Source organism: Procambarus clarkii, chromosome 51, assembly GCF_040958095.1.
Source record: "Procambarus clarkii isolate CNS0578487 chromosome 51, FALCON_Pclarkii_2.0, whole genome shotgun sequence".
NCBI lineage: Eukaryota > Metazoa > Arthropoda > Malacostraca > Decapoda > Cambaridae > Procambarus > Procambarus clarkii.
Window position 1 is genome coordinate 12031793 of NC_091200.1, and position 22888 is coordinate 12054680.

A 22888-nucleotide genomic window follows, 5' to 3' on the forward strand; every position below is an offset into this window, starting at 1 on the left:
GGGCTTGTCTTACCCAATAGATAAGTGCATCTGGAAAAGTGTATTTTATACCTTTTTTCCTGAGATAATGAAACACGTTCTGTGTTACATTGATTAATTTGATGAGCGAGGAGTAACGAGTACAATCCAAGACTGATATTTGAGCTTGCTGCCTGGTGGTAGTTATGGTTTGTGTCGTAATGACGTGTGGCTTTTGTTCAGGCCAACTACCATTCACTAACCATCGAGGCCCATGAAACCAAATATCTGCCTTTGCAAACTGTTTAAATGTCATACCTCTTGATAAGAGATCAGCTGGATTATCCTTTGTTGGTACATGCAACAATTGAAAGCCTGCGGAAATTTCTTTAATTTCCGAGACGCGATTTTTTACATATGGAGTTGGACAGTTGTCGTTTCGTACCCATTGTAAGACAGCTTCATTGTCAGACCATATAATGACATCTTTGATGTTCATGGTAGACAAGACTTGTTTGATATGCACTGCTAAGCGTGTTCCAGTTAGCAGTGCTGTTAGTTCCATCTGAGGCAAAGTCCTCTTTTTTAATGGAGCGACTCTGGCCTTAGAGGTGATAAGATATGATTGATTAGAAGTCACTAAGTAAGCACAAGCTCCAAAAGCTTTGGCTGACGAGTCTACGAATACATGTAGTGATACTTCTTCATTTTCCTCGACTATGTGTCTCGGAAAGATTATCTTTTCAACTAAAGTTTGTTCTTGAGCCACTTCCATCCAAGCTTTTTGTAACTGGATTGGTAGTGGATCATCCCAACTAACCTTAGCTTTCCATGCTTCTTGCACTAATAAACGCCACTTGATAGTCAAAGGATTTAGTAGACCAAGTGGGTCGAATACTTTGCTAACTTGTGAAAGCAAATCCCTTTTTGTAGTGATGTTGTAATTTACTGGCACAGATTTGATCGATATTGTGTCCGAGATTAAATCCCAATCCATGCCTAACACCTTTTGTGATTCTGGTACGTGATATTCAGGGTAATCTCTTGCTATTTGATTATTCAATGTTGCATTATTAGAGGCCCAAGATTGTAGTGGCATGTTTGCACCTTGTAGTTCCTTGTTAGCCTCTTGATATAATTGTAACAGTTCAGTAGTACTGTTAACTGTCCCTTGAAAATTATCTACATATAGATTTTGACTGATTTCAGTCTTACAGGGACTTGATGATTTCTTCAGATGAGTATCTAGAGTTGCTTGCAATAGAAATGGACTGCTTGTCGCGCCGAAAAGAACTGAAGAGAATCTGAAAGTCACTACAGGACTATTGACATCTTCTGGGTTCTCTACCCATAGAAACTTAGTGAAGTCTCTATCTTCTTCTTGTAAGCCAACTCTTAGAAAGGCCTTACTTATATCTGCTGAATACGCATATTTGTTAAGTCTAAACTTCAACAGTATGTCATACAATTTCTGAGTTAGACTTGGACCTGTTTGCAAACAATCATTTAGACTGGTTCCTTGGGGTCCAGATTTAGAGCTACAATTAAAAACTATCCGTAAAGGAGTTGTTTTTGATTCTCTCTTTACAGCCATGTGTGGTAAAAAATGGCCTGTTTGCTTATTGTCATGTTTCACGACTTCGATGAATTTATTCTTTAATTGTTGAGCAATAATCTCATGATAGAGTTTTAAATGCTCAGGCCTTTTTCTTAGCTTTGCTAGTTGAGATTTAAATTGACTATAAGCCATGTGATAATTGGTAGGTAAGGTTTTATGGTTGATTTTCCATGGTAGCCTTACCCAGCACTGTCCATCATAGTACTGTACAGTTTCTAAGTATTGATTATATGCACAGACATCATCAGGACTTGGTTGTTCAGGAATTATTCCTATGGCATCAAGTTCCCACAATTGAGGTACAGATTCCAATCCATCATCAATCATGTGGGGGATTTTAAGTGGTGACTGTTCTTTGCCTAGTCATGCCACTATTACAGTTTCTGTATGATGTGATTTTTCAGGAGTTGAAGGTTCAAGATCTAGTATAGGTCCTGTCATCAATATGCCTCCTGCTGATTTGAGTATATTCATACCCATAGATTCTTCTGATCCTAGAATGAATCGATGATAGTAGTCAGCTCCAATCAGGATTCCGATATCCCCTATGTAGTCAGAATCGAGTAGAGGATCTGCTAATTGGATTCCTTTTTCTTTTAGGAATTTAATAGTTGCTGTCAGACCAGTCACTTCCATTTCAGTAGGAATTTTATCAACTACTATGGCTTCTACTGTCCTTTGGGATGTACCTAGACAGACATTGAGTTTTACTACTGGAAAGGTTCTACGACCAGAATTAGTAAAAAACCCTGATATGGAGGTAGATACTTGCTTTGAAGATTTAAGTTGTAAATCTTCTGCCATCTGTTTACTGATAAAGGTTTTCTGTGACCCTTGATCAAAAAAGCCTCTAGTTGGAATACAAATTCCTTGATTGCATAGTTCTAGCTGTGCAGTAGGCAATATGGCTGCTGTAACAATTTCTGTATCCAAGTCGTTGACATTGCTCATTACTGTACAGAATTGTACGGCTGTTGTGGTATTATCATCTTTGGGCTTTGCCTGAGATGCAGGTTCATTATTGGAAGTCTGTGATCTGGATTGAGTGTTAATATCACCACAGAGTGCTGTGTGATGTACACTTTTATGACAACATTGGCAGTTCTGCAATTGAGTGATACACTCACTTGTATCGTGCTTCCGTAGACAACGGATGCACCTGTTCAGAGATTTCAGTCGATCGATTCGACTGGCACGGCCTACATAAACTGTGCATTGATAAATGGTATGTGCTTCTTGACAGAATAAACATTTTGGGGCACTTGTAGCTCCTTTTGTCTTATCTGTCTTAGGAGCTTGGTTTCCTACAGTTCTGTTAACTGTGGGGGATATAGCATAAGAGCCAACATTATTCTGTTTCCACTTTGCAGAAGAGTTTTGTTGCCTTGATTTTTGACTGCCATTTTGGACATTTTTATTTTTGTCCGTGGATTCACTTTTGGGGATTTTTTCTTGAGATCTAAGTTTTCCTCGGCTTCGTAATCTTTGTACGTAAGCTCGAAGTCCATCAATGATTTGGCTTTGTGATAAGATGTTGGTGTTATAATGAGTGCATAGGCTGTCTATGACCTCATTTGGAAGTTTCCTTTGAATGATTAACTTTATAAGCCACTCTGCATCACCTACAGGTACTTTTGTACTGAGGGCTTTGATGATTGATTCTATAGACAATCGAAATGATTGTAGTGACTCATAACTTTTATTTGGAGAGGGTAAATCCAATAATTTGTACGAGAGACGTGCAATTGCAGTCTCCTTATCACTGTAGTTATCTTGTAACAACTGTAAGGCATGGTCGTAATCATCATCCGTTAATGACAAATTAGCAATGACCTGCCTTGCCTCTCCCCGTAACTGGCCTTGCAAATATTGAAACTTTGTCGCCTTTTTGAGAGAGGGCTTGGAGTTTATTATAGAATCAAAGTGTCTCCAGAAGGTATCCCAATCGTCTTCATCCTTGCCCTCAAAATATGGTAATTGTACCTTTGGGAGCTCTGCGGCTATATGTGTTATAGTTGCATTGCTCTGTTGAGTGGATGAGCTCACATTGGATTGGGTTCCTGCTTGAGATATTTGTTTGATTAAAGGATCAAGTTGATCTTGGATTTTATCTTCATACATTGTCATTTCAACGACAATTTCCTGAAGTTCCTTTCGGGTTAAATCTGCATTAGCCATTTCTGTTAGATAAATCTCTGCATGGCGTTTGATTTGTTCATACTTATCCACAGCTGCTTTTACTCTGGTATTCAGAATTATTAAATCAGGAGATGGTTGTCTAGCCAACTTTTGACATTTGTCAATCAGTTGAGTTAGGTGATTTTGCAGACCATTAAGTGTCCTCCTATTTCCTGTTTCAGCTGCTGGTGGAACACTGTTAGCCATTTTGACCTTTTCCGAGTTTCGGAGATTCCAAGATTTTTCTCTTTTTTCTGATAAATATGTATGATGTTAATGTATTTTGATAAATGAGCTTTCCTGTCTACTTAGGTAATGATTCCAAAGATCGTCCTTCATTTCCTCCCTGGAATCTGGTTGTAGCAGGTGTTCAATTATCAAAAGTACTGTAATAATTTGATTTGTGACCCGAATGCACGAATGCACCAAGTTGGTAAATCTTGTAATAATTTTTTAAAAATAGTAAATGGCACTATTTTTGCAAAGTTATTACAAAATCTGTTACCATAATAATTGTTAGATAAAATACAGTAGAATGTCTACTGGTTTTACCTTGAATAGGGTATGATATAGTTGATTATGGTTAGATTGTAAGGAATGCTCTTACAGTGATGATAACACTTTTTTAAAGAATATTATGTAATGAGCAGCTCTGAAAATCAGTAGATTAGAGATAATGCAAGATAATACACTTAAATATATATGTAATGTTACCACAATGAGGTAGATAATGGTATTTTATGATTAAGATGCAGTTGTGTCTGTGACACTGATATACTTAAGTACTGTGGTTTCTTAACACAAACCAATATTAGTATGCTATGAATGCTTACTAGTTAATGGATATGGTGGCTTAAGCCACTGCAAACTATTTGTTTACTTAGATATATAGCTATGATAAATATTGGCTGATAGCTAGGTTAGGCTAGAATATGTAAGAATTATTCCAATGCAAAATCAAGAAGTTTCTTATCTATTTGGCACTGAAATATTCGGTAAACGAATGATCATAAATATCTAGGTATAAAGGACCATTATTATCTAGGTTCGAAGGACCATTAATGTGGGAAAAACCTGCTGGGATTGATATAAGAGGAGACTACCAGGGACTTGTACTGAACTAAATTAAAAAATTACTGTCTGCAAATTAATTCAACTAAAATCTCTAGCTAGGGTTGTAAATCCTAGATCCTCTTTTCCTAATGACAAACTGTGGGCTGTAAGGGACAGGTGGGGTGAATGACTATGTTGATAGAAGTTCCAATCCACCTGTAGACAGGGATCTCACATCAGCTTGTATTTTATACAAGGATAAGATTTAATAAATTCAGTTATCTGACTGAACACTGGCTCTGTTTAAATCAAGGATTTAAACATACATAGTCTAACCTAGCACCATAACTTAACAGCCAATATGTACTTATACTATAAACAACAAATTAAATTGTAAAAGTATAATAAATGACCTTAAATGTAGTCTTAATACTATTAACTTAGTACTAGAAATTATATTCAATTAAATGAACTTATATGATAACTTAAAAATTAACTAAGCAAGCTATTGATAACTTAATTTATATATTCAAATATATATGCAGACATATTCAGTTTATACAGTTAGCTTGACTGAATCTTTTCCAACTATGGACACTTGTGAGGTTTTTACTTATTGAGGCTGAATTCTTTTCTGACAGAATGGACACTCATGAGGTTCAGTGCTTGGATAAGATTCACAGCTACACTACAATTTTAATAAACTTACTGAAATGTGAGGCTTAGCCTCGCTTTTTAACCAACAGACAGATTTATAGGATATTAAAGCTACACAAGCATACAATTGGCCAATCATATACCAAATAACCTTCAATATACTTCTCTGCCAGTCGGGGTGCCTGTCTGACAAGTTTGCCAGACTGATTAACTCTCCTGTTGAGTTTAGGCACGATATTTTGCTACAGCGTTGCTGTATGATGATCTGGTAGCGTTGCTACGTGATTGTCCCTGCTGTTGCAGAAGAATGAGTTGATAAAGATAAAGAATGAAGGTGGAGGAAACCGTGTCACCGTGATCTCCACTATACACTCTTATTTTATGTAATGTTCCAGGATTTTCCTTGTAGATATTGTCCAGGTACTCCCCCAGTTCTAGAGAGTATTCACTGGCGATAAAAATGTTAGATAAGGTGTCCTTGAGCTGGTAATGTTCGCTAAGGATCAGTCACTTGTTCACTCATTTGTAAACAAACGCGGAGTGCCGCTGGGCTTTGTTGGTGGGCGCTTCACTCCCCCCATCGCCCTGCCATGCTCTCTGTGCACGGTAGCCTTCTATGAATATTGATTGATTATTTTTACAGTCTAGACTTATGATTAAGATAAGATGTGATTATAATATAATTAGATATAAGATTTAAAGATTATAAGTAGTATTTGAAAGTACCACTGAATCTTATTAAGGATTCGATTTTTAATCCTACCGGATGTTGAATCAATGTTCCAATAGTTTTTTAATTAAGAAGTCCTTCTAGAAGCTTCTGGATCCTTGAGAAATCATGTACAAAGTCACGTAGGCATCAAAAGGGCCCCTGTTGCGTACGTGTTCATGGTGCCATTGTCATCCAGGATCAAGCTATAAAATGAATCTTTAATGATTCTAATATGATTTTTATACGATTTAGATTTGATTTTGATATGATTTAGATATGATATAGAAATTATACATTTCTTAGATGATTATTAGATATGGTGGGTAAAAATTTCCCACACCGTTCTTCCAACTAATAGGTCGTGTTTTGTACGTTTTTGGTAACCAACGGTAGAAATGCCACCTACCATTAAATGTAGCGGCTCACAAATATTCCCCCATTTTCTATGCATCGGCCTCGATAGGGTTGGGGGGCCAGGGGAGGGGCACGTGCCAAGTCTGGGGGTGTTTACACTCAAGATCTCCCTCCCGCCCTCCCACTCCCCCCCTCCCCACTCCCCCCCTCCCCACTCCCCCCCCCACTCCCCCCCCCCCACTCCCCCCCCCCCCACTCCCCCCCACCCCCCCCACTCCCCCCCACTCCCCCCCCCACTCCCCCCCCCTTGTGTTGCTGACGTCAGCACTGTCCTTGGTCTGCACTTAACATTAAACACTCAAGAGTTATTCACTTACCTTTTTTTTTATTAGCGAATGTCAGTTCGAATGCTAATGACGAACCTTAAAATAATGACGAATATTTTTTTGGGGGGAATATTCTCTATTTTTTATTATTAGTATAATTATGACATTTGACCTCGTTACTCTTCAAGACAAGTTCTTCATCCTTCAAGACAAGTTCTTCATCCTTCAAGACAAGTTCTTCATCCTTCAAGACAAGTTCTTCATCCTTCAAGACAAGTTCTTCATCCTTCAAGACAAGTTCTTCATCCTTCAAGACAAGTTCTTCATCCTTCAAGACAAGTTCTTCATCCTTCAAGACAAGTTCATAGAGATTTGTGTTGTTGTCTTGAAGACTGGATTAAAGGTACCTTGACCTTAAACAGTCGTTAACCTTAACAATGTTTTAACATGAGAGACTAACACAATAACCTTGATAACCCAATGTAAGAGCGACCTCCTCTCTCGTTCTCATTCTCTCATATTCTGTCCCTCATTCTCTCATATTCTGTCCCTCACTCTCTCATATTCTGCCCCTCACTCTCTCATATTCTGCCCCTCACTCTCATATTCTGCCCCTCACACTCTCATATTCTGCCCCTCACTCTCTCATATTCTGCCCCTCACTTTCTCATATTCTGCCCCTCACTCTCTCATATTCTGCCCCTCACTCTCTCATAGTCTGCCCCTCACTCTCTCATATTCTGCCCCTCACTCTCTCATATTCTGCCCCTCACTCTCTCATATTCTGCCCCTCACTCATATTCTGCCCCTCACTCATATTCTGCCCCTCACTCTCATATTCTGCCCCTCACACTCTCATATTCTGCCCCTCACACTCTCATATTCTGCCCCTCACTCTCTCATATTCTGCCCCTCACTCTCTCATATTCTGCCCCTCACTCTCATATTCTGCCCCTCACTCTCTCATATTCTGCCCCTCACTCTCTCATATTCTGTCCCTCACTCTCTCATATTCTGTCCCTCACTCATATTCTGCCCCTCACTCTCTCATATTCTGCCCCTCACTCTCTCATATTCTGCCCCTCACTCTCTCATATTCTGCCCCTCACTCTCTCATATTCTGCCCCTCACTCTCTCATATTCTGCCCCTCACTCTCTCATATTCTGCCCTCACTCTCTCATATTCTGCCCCTCACTCTCTCATATTCTGCCCCTTACTCTCTCATATTCTGCCCCTCACTCTCATATTCTGCCCCTCACTCTCTCATATTCTGCCCCTCACTCTCTCATATTCTGCCCCTCACTCTCTCATATTCTGCCCCTCACTCTCTCATATTCTGCCCCTCACTCATATTCTGCCCCTCTCTCTCTATATGCTTTAAATTTCCTCATCTCTTCCCACTTTAATCTCTCTCTCTCTCTCTCTCTCTCTCTCTCTCTCTCTCTCTCTCTCTCTCTCTCTCTCTCTCTCTCTCTCTCTCTCTCTCTCGCCTCCACCCTTACTCTCTCACCTCTCCTCTCCCTGCCTCACCAGTCCTGACCTCACAGCTGAACATGTTGTGCTCGTCTGACGGCAACTACTAGCGTAATCTAAGCATCAGACTGGAGTCACTAGACTGTGATGAGAATGACCAAACCCCCCTGCACTTAGTGAGCTTTTGCCACACTGGCCGCACCTGGCGCTGGTGTGGTCACCATGCCAACTGCTGGCCATCACAGCCACCACCACCACCACCTCCTGCTGCTGCTGCTGCTGCTGCTGCTGCTCTGTTGGATAACTGTTGTCACTGTCTCTTCTTCACTCCCCACTCTTGCTCTCTGTCTCGGTCTCTCTCTCTCTGTCTCTCTCTCTCTCTCTCTCTCTCTCTCTCTCTCTCTCTCTCTCTCTCTCTCTCTCTCTCTCTCTCTCTCTCTCTCCATCACACTTTTCCTCACTGGATGCCCTTGTCCCTACTTGCCAACCTCCCTCCCTCTTCTCTCCCTCTTCCCTCCCTCCCTGCTTTCCTGACTTACTCTCATCATCTCTCCATTTCTCTCCATCCTTCTCTATTTCCATCGCTCCTTCCACCCCTCACATCCTCTCCCTTCCTCCCTCCCTCCCTCACTATTATTCTCTTTGAACCTCACTATTCCGTGGTGGAGACTACCTGCCCTAACGACCCTCAAGGCAATTAAGTGTGGGTTTTAAAGCTTGTTATCCGCCATCCTCTATGCTTGAGTTGTGTGGTGCTACGGAGCCTCTCCCGACCTGTGTCACTCTTGAAGAGTGACACAGGTCACTCTTCAAGACTCAACATCTTCAGCGATGTTGCACACGCTTCCAACGTTGCAAGAATAATAGTACGCAACTAAATCGCAAAAATGCAATATATCTATAAACAAATCCATAAGGGCCGTGACGTGGGTTCGAACCTTCGTCCGAGAGGATCCCAGACGCGGCCTTAATCGATTTTTGTCTTATGAGTGGACAGCGGTTTGGATTCACAGTCCTGAGGTTGCTGGTTCGATCCCCGGTGAAGATGGAGACAAATGGGTAAAAAGTTTTTTTTCACCCTAATGCCACCTGTTACCTAGTAGTAAATAGGTACCTGGGAGTTAGACAGCTGCTACGGGCTGCTTCCTGGGGGTGTGTGTCATAAAGGAGGCCTGGTCGAGGACCGGGCCGCGGGGAAGCTAAGCCTCGAAATCATCTCAAGATAACCTCAAGATATACCCCTACAAGCTTTGCCTGAAATACGACATGGCTATCGGTCTATAACCAAGTCTCCAATTACTGCTGGGTAAAAAGGGGCGATCAGTTGAACATTTATTCCCATTTTCTGTCTCTATAACAGAGAATGGGAATCTCTGTTATAGAGATTCTCTGTTATATAGAGTTATACTCTGTTATAGAGTAAGGGGCTTTTATACCAGGGAAGAGAAACGTCTCCAGCGCCACGCTCCAGCTGGCGGCCATTGTCAAAACTTCCTCCTGCCAATCGAATGTAATTTTGTGAACTTTTCCTCGACTGCGACTCAAAAGTTTATGACTTAATCTATATTTTTGGGACGCCATCTCTCGCGTTCTGTAAGTGGGAAGGACAAGGTGCTGCAACGCGTTCTTGTACGTTATTAATTATACGTGGTTTTATCTCTTGGAGCAAAAGCCTTTGGAAATCATTCCTTCTGAAGATGTATTAATATACGAAAGTACTTAAGGAAAATTCCTGTTTCAATTCTTCCTCCGTGGTCTGACGCTATATATATATATATATATATATATAGAGAGAGAGAGAGAGAGAGAGAGAATATATATAGTTTGGAATATATATATATAGAGAATATATATAGAGGTATATATATAGAGAATATATATTGAGAATATATATAGAGAGAGAATATATATAGAGAATATATATAGTTTGGAATATATATATATATATATATATATATATATATATATATATATATATATATATATATATATATATATATATATGTCGTACCTAGTAGCCAGAACTCAGTTTTTGGCCTACTATGCAAGGCCCGATTTGCCTAATAAGCCAAATTTTCCTGAATTAATATATTTTCTCTAATTTTTTTCTTATGAAATGATAAAGCTACCCATTTCATTATGTATGAGGTCAATTTTTTTTTATTGGAGTTCAAATTAACGTAGATATATGACCGAACCTAACCAACCCTACCTAACCTAACCTAACCTATCTTTATAGGTTAGGTTAGGTTAGGTAGCTGAAAAAGGTAGGTTAGGTTAGGTTAGGTAGGTTAGGTAGTCGAAAAACAATTATTTCATGAAAACTTGGCTTATTAGGCAAATCGGGCCTTGCATAGTAGGATGAGAAGTGCGTTCTGGCTACTAGGTACGACATATATATATATATATATATATATATATATATATATATATATATATATATATATATATATATATATATATATGCGAACAAGCCTGAATGGTCCCCAGGACATATGCAACTGAAAACTCACACCCCAGAAGTGACTCGAACCCATACTCCCAGGAGCCACGCAACTGGTATGTACAAGACGCCTTAATCCACTTGACCATCACGACCGGACATAATGAGGTGATAGCCGAGGCTATATGAACCACCCCACCGCCGGCACTCGGATAGTTATCTTGGGCATAGCATTTTACCAAATCACCTCATTCTTTGGGGCACACGTGAGGAACACAAATGCGAACAAGCCTGAATGGTCCCCAGGACATATATATACGAACGTTTATATATGTGTTAGCTTTTCATATAAATGAACACGTCTGTGATGGAAGGTAAATTAAACTATATTTCATCTTCACTGGCACCAGTTCGCTTATTCACGGAACACGGGGCACGGAACACGAGGTACGGAAAACGGAACACAGGGCACGGAACACGTTTGAAACCAACTTCAGTAGGAGAAGGCTGCCCTGGTAGACGCCTCCACTACCCTCCCTGCTGGTCAAGTAGTGCCGCTGCCGACCAGTACATCTTTGTCCCTCTTAGGATCTGAGCAACTAGGATCCTTAGAAAAAGGCACCAGTTTCCTCAGGGACCTGGGCTCCAGGCTTGTCGAAACAACAAGAGACCCAAGAGCAGCCAGCTTCCATTTCCAGCGCCTTGGTGGGATTCTGGAAATATTTTCCCTGTAACAAGGGGTAAAAAGAGGTTGTAAAATGGTAGTGACGGGGGAATATAATTTTTTAACAGAATGTTAAACCATTAACATTCTGACAATGGTTTAAATTTTGTATCTACCACAGACGTGGCCGCACACATACAGTGCTAACCAGCACATATATTTAGCTATATTATGGATATAACCTAATTTTAAGAGAGAGAGAGAGAGAGAGAGAGAGAGAGAGAGAGAGAGAGAGAGAGAGAGAGAGAGAGAGGGTGGGGGGTGGGGGAGGAAGAGACGATTTATAGACACACTGAAATTGAACAATAAAATGTGACTAGGCCTTTGGGCATTACCATGCAGGGAACTGTGGGTGATTGGTGTAATGATAAAGTTGATTTACGGCCAATTTCTTCATTGGATGATAGCATCTATGGTAATAGTGAGGGCTACATGGTAAATCTAACAGTCATAGTGTTTGTGTATATATATACGTATATATACATTATAATATTTATATATGTATTATCTGAGGCTCCTGAGTTATGGATAATATACCATCCGCGTATATATGATATTACCCATGGGTTACACTGGGGGGATAGAGGTGTGTGTCTGGGATGAGCTGCCTAAACTTCTACTTCTGTTCCAATTCCTTGTCCTTATATCCAAGTTACCTGTATCCCAGCTCCTTGTCCTTATATCCCAGCTCCTTGTCCCTATATCCCAGCTCCTTGTCTTATATCCCAGTTCCTTGTCCCTATATCCAAGCTCCTTGTCTTATATCCCAGTTCCTTGTCCCTATATCCCAGCTCCTTGTCCTTATATCCCAGCTCCTTGTCCTTATATCCCAGCTCCTTGTCCTTATATCCCAGCTCCTTGTCCTTTTATCCCAGTTCCTTGTCCTTTTATCCCAGTTCCTGGTCATCGTATCCTTTCCAAATGCTATATATTCATACTGCCTTAGCGCTTTCTCTTTATTTCCCAGTTATACCCAATTGGTTCTAAATTTTGTATAGTTAGGCGGGGCTGTTTCTTGGGCTCCATACCTTCATATTTCAGGCCACCCAATGGTCTGGCCTGGGCCAGTCCTCTTCCATCTACTCTTACTTATTCCCTGTTCCTAAAAATCTTCCCTCCCATTCATCCCCACCCATCCTGGTGGCGGACTTGATCCCTCTTCAGCTGTATATATAAATATCCGCCTTGATCTCATAGTCGTGTCGTTCGTTGTCCTGACTCGACTAACGCAGGGTCGAGTCTCCGCACCAGCCCCGTCACACGCACCAGGCGTCCCCTGGGGTTTTATGTGGGCTACTGGGTCTCTCTCTCTCTCACTCTCTCTCTCTCTCTCTCTCTCTCTCTCTCTCTCTCTCTCTCTCTCTCTCTCTCTCTCTCTCTCTCTCTCTCTCTCTCTCTCCCGGCAAAGTGCAGCTGCTAACGATGCTCACACAGTTAACTTGCTGGGAAACCATCTAGAATCATTAGTAATGCAACATAACCGACGCAACACAGATACTGTGTTGACATATTGCTGTGGTACTAAGGTTATGAGGATGGAGTTTTAAACCAGATGAATTCATCAGCTCATCAGATCACTCGACGTAGAACAAGTTTTTTTTTTTTTTAGTTTAGTTCATTTATTATGCACCCCATACCCATCTTGTGGGCGGTAGTGGAAAGGGTTACAGAGGCACATAATGGGCTCAGGGACTGAACCCCACAATTCATTTAGCTAAGCAAGTTACAATCTTGATGAGCTAGTTACAAAATTCAATATAAGTCATCACATCAACAATGGGTTCGAGATCGACCTCAAGTACAGGTTCTAAATTAAGCAACTGACATATGTGGAGAGCTAGTGTCAAAATTGATATGTTTGTCCTGCACACCGCCCCCTATCCAGTGGGCAGCGGTGGATAGGTTACAATCACTTAGTTACTACCTACAGTTAGCAAACTGGGGATATTTGGCTAAAATTTCTGGTAGCAGATCATTTTGAATGAAATATTGACACATCGCTGGAACATTGGAATTGTCTCTAAAATTCACGTATCTTTTCGCACTCCATCACATAGTGACGGAGGGTGTTCGAATAATTTTGTTGACACAGTTTACATTTGGTCAGGTCTACATCAGCAGATAATGAGAATTCCCAGAGATACTTGTAACCGAGTCTAAGCCGAGCAGTAGTAACATCTAGAAGTCTGCTGATTTTATTGGATGATCCATAGATGTGTGGCTCCTCTTGCATGATAGTATGATGATAGATGGAATTACTGGTGTCAATTTCACTTTGCCTCAGATCTACAAGATCTTGTTGAAGTTCTCGGTGTACTGCTGCTCTCAGATTGCTCATTGACAATCCAAGGTTACACTCAACGGCTCCTTTAAAGGCAGATTCTTTGGCTAACTTATCAGCTCTATCATGCATTCGGAGGCCAACATGAGATGGAGACCACATGAAATGGACTCTGTTACCATCCTTAATAATTTTGTTGTATTTGTGTCTAGCTTCGGACACGAGCATGTTACAGTTATGTCTTAAAGAGTTGAGAGCATTTAAGGATGATAAGGAGTCACTTACAATTAATGTATCAAGTTTTGAGACTTGTACACATTTCAGTGCAAGGATCAAGGCAAATAGTTCAGTCTGAAGGGTAGAGGCCCAGTTGTTTATACGGACTCCCCACTCACAATATAAGCCATCGCCCATTGTCAGGACAACTGCACTTCCAGCTGCACCCGTGGTGCGGTGTAGGGAACCATCAGTGTATATAATTTGAGAGAGAGAATGCTCTGTGGACAGAGCATCAATATGGCTTAAGGCGTTGAGCTTTGCCTCAAGACGAAGCTTGGGCTGATCTCTAATTTGCTTTTTGGATGGAAAGGGAGGGATTAAAACTGGCGATGGGATCAGATAGCGTCAACCTGAGGCTTATGTCTCCTTCTTCTAAGGAAACGACGGCCAATTACTGTTCAGATTCCAAATTCTTATCATTCAAATAAAACAAATAACTGTAATGAACAAATCCACAAGGGCCGTGACGAGGGTTCGAACTTAGGGTGTGTAAATAACGGCACTATTTACCCTTACCTGTTATTGTGCTTACGAATAGGTTAAAAACACAAATGTCATTCTGAATTTGATATGCTGTTAAACCCCGACTGTGTTGTTGCTCTGGAAGAGTCTTATAAAAAAAGACGTTAATGAAGGCGTCTTAAAAAGCGACCAAATTACTGCCAACAGACCGCAGGAAAGTGAGATTGGCCGCTTGTTATGGAATGTTTACTGCACCTCTGAAGCCTACGCTCAATGACCGCCGTAAAGCCTTTAAATGAGGCTGACATCTTGAGCAGCCACAGCTATCCTGGAGAGCAAGTTGGCCGCATCCTGTGGCCAGCTTCTGAGTATGGTCGAGAACCGTCCAGTATTGACCCGTTTTGGCTGGAATTGATTGACCCGTTTTGGCCAGAATTGATTGACCCGTTTTGGCCGGAATTCATTGACCCGTTTTGGCCGGAATTCATTGACCCGTTTTGGCCGGAATTCATTGACCCGTTTTGGCCGGAATTCATTGACTCGTTTTGGCCGGAATTGATTGACCCGTTTTGGCTGGAATTGATTGACTCGTTTTGGCTGGAATTGATTGACCCGTTTTGGCCGCTTCAGCAATCTTCAGTGTCCTCAGAGCTTCCTTCCTAACTCAGTTTCGTGGACAGCAGGAAGACGTTACAACATAGGCGGCCAATATTTGTTTTCTCTGTCTCTATCCCGCTCTCCTCCTCTCTTCTCTCTTTCTCAGACACGGAGGAGCCTCGGGGAAGCTGCAGGCTAAGAGATGTTATCTCCCATGAAATCGCCAGAGGCTTCATCCTAGCAAGCTAATTAAATTACAATCATATTAGGAACATTTCAATATTCTACGACCAATGTGTATAATAATACAAGGATGAGTTCACTAAATACAAGCATTTAGTCAAGCCAAATTCCATCTGGAAATGTTCTCCGTACAAGACGCCTCGTCAGAGTCCCTCAGAATCCCACCAAAATACGAGAGGGAAAATGTGAGCAACTTCCCCCACATAAAAGGGAATTAATTAACACCTCTTCCTGCTTTACCACCTTAAAGAGGTGGTAAAACGGTCGTGGTTCCTCGGTCATGTTGCAGAATGTATTGTGATATTAATCAGTTAGCGGCAGAGGACATTGCCTTTCCCCTCCTCCTTCCTTCTCTCCCTCCTCCTTCCCTCTTTCTCTCCCTTCCCTCCCAACACACCCCTCCCTTCCTCCCTCCCACAAAATAATAATTCAGAAAATAACTTTCAGAGTCGTGTTAATGATGTTAGGGTCGCTTTGGCATCATGTCAACTGGCACTCGTTTCATATATGCCAACCTCGATCCACCCATGTTGGGCATGTACCCAAAAGCAATGACTACTAAAAATTTAGCGAGTCTATCCCCAAGCGTCTGGCCTCCAGCCTCGGCATACATACAAATATGTATACCTCACATATGCTTAATTAGACGCCGTATTAATTCACTGAAAACATGTCTACGGTCAGAAGAATATGAACTGTGAGCGTTTCGCTTACCTGTTTGTGAGTGGAGGAGACGTTTGCTGGTACGAGCAACAGGTACCCGGGTACAGGAACCATTCAACGGTACAGTAGCCTTGCAAAGGTACAGTACCCTTGTAGGAGATGAGGTACCCTTGTACAGGAGGATCCTGGCAACAGAGAAGCACCACAATTCATGAACCTGGCAACGGTACACGAATCTGACAATGGTACAGGAAGCTGGCAACGGTACACGAATCTGACAATGGTACAGGAAGCTGGCAACGGTACACGAATCTGACAATGGTACAGGAAGCTGGCAACGGTACACGAATCTGACAATGGTACAGGAAGCTGGCAACGGTACACGAATCTGACAATGGTACAGGAAGCTGGCAACGGATCAGGTACTCCAGTACAGCCTAGGGTCAGATTCACGAAGCAGTTATGCAAGCACTTACGAACCTGTACATCTTTTCTCAATCTTTGGCGGCTGTGTTTACAATTATTAAACAGTTAATGAGCTCCGAAGCACCAGGAGGCTGTTTATAACAATAACAACATTTGATTGGGAAGTTTCCATGCTTGTAAACTGTTTAATAAACGTAACCAAAGCCGCCAAAGATTGAGGAAAGATGTACACGTTCGTAAGTACTTGCGTAACTGCTTCGTGAATCCGGGTCGCGGAGTCTGGCAAAGGGACGCGATACACAGTTACCTTGAGGTTACCTTGAGGTGCTTCCGGGGCTTAGTGTCCCCGCGGCCTGGTCGTCGACCAGGCCTCCTGGTCTCCGGCACATGACCAAGTAGCTCAAGACTCAATTTCATGGTTATTGAGTTGGTCCGGAATGATCGAGGAGGGGGGAGGGGAGGGGTACGAGCCCATTAAAGATGTCAAGCTTTCACGGCGTCTTAACAAGCTTATATACAGGTCCTCATTCGTCTAACAAGCATATATACAGGTCCTCATTCGTCTAACAAGCTTATATACAGGTCCTCATTCGTCTAACAAGCTTATATACAGGTCCTCATTCGTCTAACAAGCTTACCGAGGCCTTCAACCTCGTCGTATACGTCATGAAGTTTAGACAAGTAGTCAGCTTTGGCTACACATGTCAACATTTTAATTTATGTCAGTAAGCTTAAAGAAGTCGTCAGCAAACTTACACTCGTCGTCAGTAAGCTTCCACCATTCCTTAACCAACTTACGCCAATTCGTTAACACACTTAAACGGCTTGATAACAAATTTACACAATTCGCAATGAATCTTTTACAAATTGTCAACCAGCGTCAAGACAATCGACTTGAGAATGGTCCAAGACGGACCGAAACGTCGTCGTCCCTTCACCTTCTAGTGTGTGGTCTAGTCAACTTGCTAACCAGCTTCTGTCTCTCAACTTCATAAGAATTCGTTACCCCTAACATTGTCCTTGACAGTAAGACAATCAAGTCTATAATTAGAAGACATAAGCGAATGACACTAATGAAGGACAAGCAAGGACAATAGCTTGAGCTACCTCATCCCCAGCTTGATAAAACGTTATACGACAAAGAGTACTGGGAAGACGGGACACCACGAGCGTAGTTCTCATCCCTGTAACTACACTTAGGTAATTACACCCACGCACATTAGAGTGAGACCGTCGCTCTACCAGCATATATATATATATATATATATATATATATATATATATATATATATATATATATATATATGCAGAATAACCACATATGAAAAATAGAAAATGCTTAACGCGTTTTCGGCTAATTCGCCTTCATCAGAGCAAAGTAGAATGATTATTTTCTATTTTTCATATGTGGTTATTCTGCATACTTGGATCAGTGTTTTTGTGATCATTGTTGCATATATATATATATATATTGGTGTATACTGGCAGCAGGTTTTCTTTCAAACATGTTTCATTGAATATGACCGCATATTCTGTATTTATTATTTTCTGGTTTAGGGCTTCTATCCCTCTAACTATTTTCTTAGCATCAGGGCTTAATTGGAATAGGAGTTCTCCAAAACTCATTTTCGTACTTTTAAGGTGAAGAAAAGAAGTGATTTACTATAGAGTGTATTACACTTATTTGTATAATTTGCACGACGTTTCGAACCTCCATGGTTCATTCTCAAGTGAACAATCTTACAATACTAGTTGATTTTATACCCGCATTAGGTCAGGTGATAATACAATGAAGGTGAAAACATGGGGGGATACATAAGGGATAAACATAGGGGCTGCAGAAGGCTTATTGGCCCATACGAGGCATCTCCTATCCAAACACAAAGATTAATCCAGTGTAATTGGCCTGTTATGTTGGACATTGTCTTCTGTGTTGGCATCGATATGTTCTTGTCTTGTCCTTACTCTCATGGTGGGTAGAGTAAATAGTTCCGTGATTTGGGTGTTCATGGTAGGTCGCTCTATTCTTATGTGAATTGCCTCAAGAATTTGTAATCTTCTTGAATCTTGGGTTTTATCTATTATGCAAGTATTCTTGTTCAACATTTCTCTTGTTAGAGTAATGTCATGGGCTTGTCTCATGTGATTCCTAGGGGCACCAGATTGAAGATGGCATGTCAAACGCCTCGTCAGCTTGGTCGACGTCATACCTATGTACTTACATTGAAGGTTACATCCTTCGTGGGGGCAAGTGTACATGTATACAACGCTTGACTGCTGTAGAGGGTTCTCCGTCGGCTTCGGGCTGTTTTTGATAAGGAGTTCGGAAGTCTTCTTGGTTTTGTAGAATATTATCAGGTTTATGTTTTGGTTAGGAGTAGTGCTTTTTACTCCTTTACGGATTATTTCTTTCATTATTCTTTCCTCTTTTATATGTTCACTGTGCATGGTTGATTTGTAATATAATTTTATTGGGGGTGTTGTGGTTTCTGTTCTAGGTTCTGAATTATACCAACGGTCCAAGTGTCTTCTTATAGCAGCGTTTATTTCCGCGTTGCTATATCCGTTGTTCACCAATACCTGAGTTACTCTTTCAAACTCTCTACTCACGTTGCTCCATTCAGAGCAGTGGGTAAGCGCTCGACGAATATAAGCATTGAGAACACTGGCTTTGTATCTTTGGGGGCACTCACTTCTACCGTTCAGGCATAATCCTATGTTGGTGGGCTTGGTATATACGTTGGTGCTTAAAGAGGTTCCTGTTTTTGTTATTAGTACATCCAAGAATGGCAGACTGTTATTTTCACTATTTTCATGTGTAAATCGGAGTACTGACTCTCTCTCTAGGTGTCTTTTTAGGTCAATTAGTTCATCTGAGTCTTTTACTATTACGAATATGTCATCTACATAACGGCAGTATACAGTTGGTTTTTGTCTGCTACTGAAGACCCTATCTTCGATGGTTCCCATATAAAAATTAGCAAATAAAACTCCTAAGGGGGAGCCCATTGCTACTCCGTCTATCTGTAAATACATGTCTCCTTGTGGACTGATGAAAGGGGCTTCCTTTGTACATGCTTCGAGAAGACTTTTCAAGTGTGGCTCAGGTATGTCTAATTTGGGGGTGCTCTCGTCTCTGTATACTCTGTCCAGTATCATTCCTATGGTTGTGTCGACTGGGACGTTGGTAAAAAGGGATTCAACGTCCAGGGAAGCGATGATTCCATCGGGCTGGGTAGATTTGATCAATTCTCCCCCCTCATATATATATATATGAGGGGGGAGAGAGAGAGAGAGAGGGGGGGGGGGAGAGAGAACAAATCGACAAGGGCCGTGATGAGGGTTCGAACCTGTTAGAGAGAAGCCTCTCCAGTTATTTCCTCTTATGAATGTGGCATTGGAACCTTCCATAACAGGATCTGATCCTGAGGAAACAGCAGTCGATGGCGCTAATCTGCTGCCGTAATTTAATTGAATGATCAGCTTGATTAAATTCTTGAGTTTATCGCCCATCACAAGGGTGATTGGGCGTCTATGTTTGGATCGTCGGTGTGTCCCCAAATCAGCGTCGTGGTTTTTTGCCAGCCTTTGGACAGTCTAAACCAATCACACGCGAGTAAATTTGATGGAAGCCTTTGAATGGCTGGAAGTCTTATGTTTGATGCACTCAGCAACGGTCTGTAAGTCTGGGAAAGGTATCTGTCAGTCAATAATCATATGCTTCTTTTTTTAAGTATACAAATTTATATTTCAAATTTTTTTAATTTATATATATAAAAGTGTTTGTGTTTGTGTGTGTGTGTGTGTTCGAATGTGTGGAGCAGGGCGGTGGGCTCGAACATCCGTCCTAGGTCACCCCCAGACGCACACATCACCCACTGGACCACTATATATATCCCTAAAAGCATCGTTCTATTATGATGCCATTGTGTTGGTGGAAACAGCGATAGTTCCTTCCTTACAATTGCCTTTAGTATCTCGAATATTTTTCACTGAATCCTTGAGTGCATCTCTGAAATATATTATTCTGAAACATGACAATAATATTTACTCTAAAACTATTCGGGGACAGGTATTCATTGGCTCTAAAAATAGTATAGATGTACTATAGTATATATTAGTACGGAGTGTTGATTTAGGGGTCCGAGTAGTAAGCCTAAAACTTGTGCTAATCACTTGTGAATTCCTTGAGGTTTAAACCCTTGAGTTAGATTTACAAGTTATTGTTATGGTGATCATAGTGATAATAAGCAAGCGAATTATTTTTCTTGATGAAGTTCCGCTTGTTAATTTGTGTCAGTGTCATTGGCGGCCATCTTGGAATTGGCTCAGTTTGAACTCACTTCCGTTGGGTTGATTTTGAATGGGGATTTTTTTTTTTTGGTTGTCTGTTAACCACTACAGCCAGTAGGACAAGACACAGCTGTTGCTTTGGACGGGTCTGGCGGGATACGAACCCATCCATTGATTCATTCCGGTACTTATAGATTCCACGTGGTTCCTCGATCGTATTATTGCACCCTTGCTAAACACTCTGCCAGTGTTTCCCCTTCTCTATTTCTAATGGCTTTTTTTATTGAAAAAATTGTATGTCTGGATCATGTCTCCCCTGATCTTTCTTTCATTGACGTGAGGTTTCTTAAGTTTTTCTCTGGAGTCTCGTACCTCACAGGCCAGGGACTAACCTAGTAGTAGCACCTCACGATACTGCCCCTCACAGTGCCGACCCTTGACCCTTGAAGTCAAGGGTCAACCCTTGAGGTCAAGGGTCAAGTGCTATACCTTCCTACCGGGCAGTTCCAGGGGTTATACGAGCACAACCTGAAAGGAAATGAGTCCCCGGACCTAATTACCGCCGGCACTAGTTAGTACTCTCATTTAGACGATAAAATTCAATTACTCTCATTACGGCATTAACTCCATGTGAGGGGTAGCCGCGGAGTTAATTAATACCCAGCACCTAGACCCATCCACGTCATGGTTTAATCCGATAAAACAACTTTGGGTTAACATTGTGTGTGGTTTAAACCGCCGATTACTCTCAAACGCGGAATGTAACCCGTGGCGTTGTTTTAACGTTGATACCACGTCTGTTTTTTTATGTTTTATTAACGTAAAAAAGATGTTGTGGATACGCTGTGTGTTTGTTTGAGGGAACTATGTGTTATAGTGTCTGTGAGGTGGACACTTAGTTTGTCTTGGTTTGAGGGATCGTCCCTCACAGCCTGTCACCCTCACAGCCTGTCACCCTCATAGTCTGTCACCCTCACAGCCTGTCACCCTCAAAGCCTGTCACCCTCACAGTCTGTCACCCTCATAGTCTGTCACCCTCACAGCCTGTCACCCTCATAGCCTGTCACCCTCACAGCCTGTCACCCTCACAGCCCGTCACCCTCAAAGCCTGTCACCCTCACAGCCTGTCACCCTCACAGCCTGTCACCCTCACAGCCTGTCACCCTCACAGCCTGTCACCCTCATAGCCTGTCACCCTCACAGCCTGTCACCCTCACAGCCCGTCACCCTCAAAGCCTGTCACCCTCACAGCCTGTCACCCTCACAGCCTGTCACCCTCACAGCCTGTCACCCTCACAGCCTGTCACCCTCACAGCCCGTCACCCTCATAGCCTGTCACCCTCACAGCCTGTCACCCTCACAGCCTGTCACCCTCACAGCCCGTCACCCTCATAGCCTGTCACCCTCACAGCCTGTCACCCTCACAGCCCGTCACCCTTACAGCCTGTCACCCTCATAGTCTGTCACCCTCACAGCCTGTCACCCTCATAGCCTGTCACCCTCACAGTCTGTCACCCTCATAGTCTGTCACCCTCACAGCCTGTCACCCTCATAGCCTGTCACCCTCACAGCCTGTCACCCTCACAGCCTGTCACCCTCACAGCCTGTCACCCTCACAGCCTGTCACCCTCATAGCCTGTCACTCTCACAGCCTGTCACCCTCACAGCCTTTCACCCTCATAGCCTGTCACCCTCACAGCCTGTCACCCTCACAGCCTGTCACCCTCACAGCCTGTCACCCTCACAGCCTGTCACCCTCATAGTCTGTCACCCTCACAGCCTGTCACCCTCATAGCCTGTCACCCTCACAGCCTGTCACCCTCACAGCCTGTCACCCTCATAGCCTGTCACCCTCATAGCCTGTCACCCTCACAGCCCGTCACCCTCAAAGCCTGTCACCCTCACAGCCTGTCACCCTCACAGCCTGTCACCCTCATAGCCTGTCACCCTCACAGCCTGTCACCCTCACAGCCCGTCACCCTCAAAGCCTGTCACCCTCACAGCCTGTCACCCTCATAGCCTGTCACTCTCACAGCCTGTCACCCTCACAGCCTTTCACCCTCATAGCCTGTCACCCTCACAGCCTGTCACCCTCACAGCCTGTCACCCTCACAGCCTGTCACCCTCACAGCCTGTCACCCTCATAG

The 22888-nt window shown here is 42.4% G+C and overlaps 1 protein-coding gene across 1 annotated transcript; it reads right to left on the bottom strand.

The window, feature by feature from the left end:
• Window positions 1–1939: 1939 nt before the first annotated feature.
• Window positions 1940–6422, bottom strand: LOC138351903 (uncharacterized). The gene is made up of 2 exons (XM_069304011.1): window positions 5517–6422; window positions 1940–5023 (listed from the first exon to the last, which is right to left on the bottom strand). Exon 2 carries the CDS (start codon window positions 3959–3961, stop codon window positions 1940–1942), a length of 2022 nt encoding a protein of 673 aa, XP_069160112.1. The 5' UTR covers window positions 3962–5023; window positions 5517–6422.
• Window positions 6423–22888: the final 16466 nt, after the last annotated feature.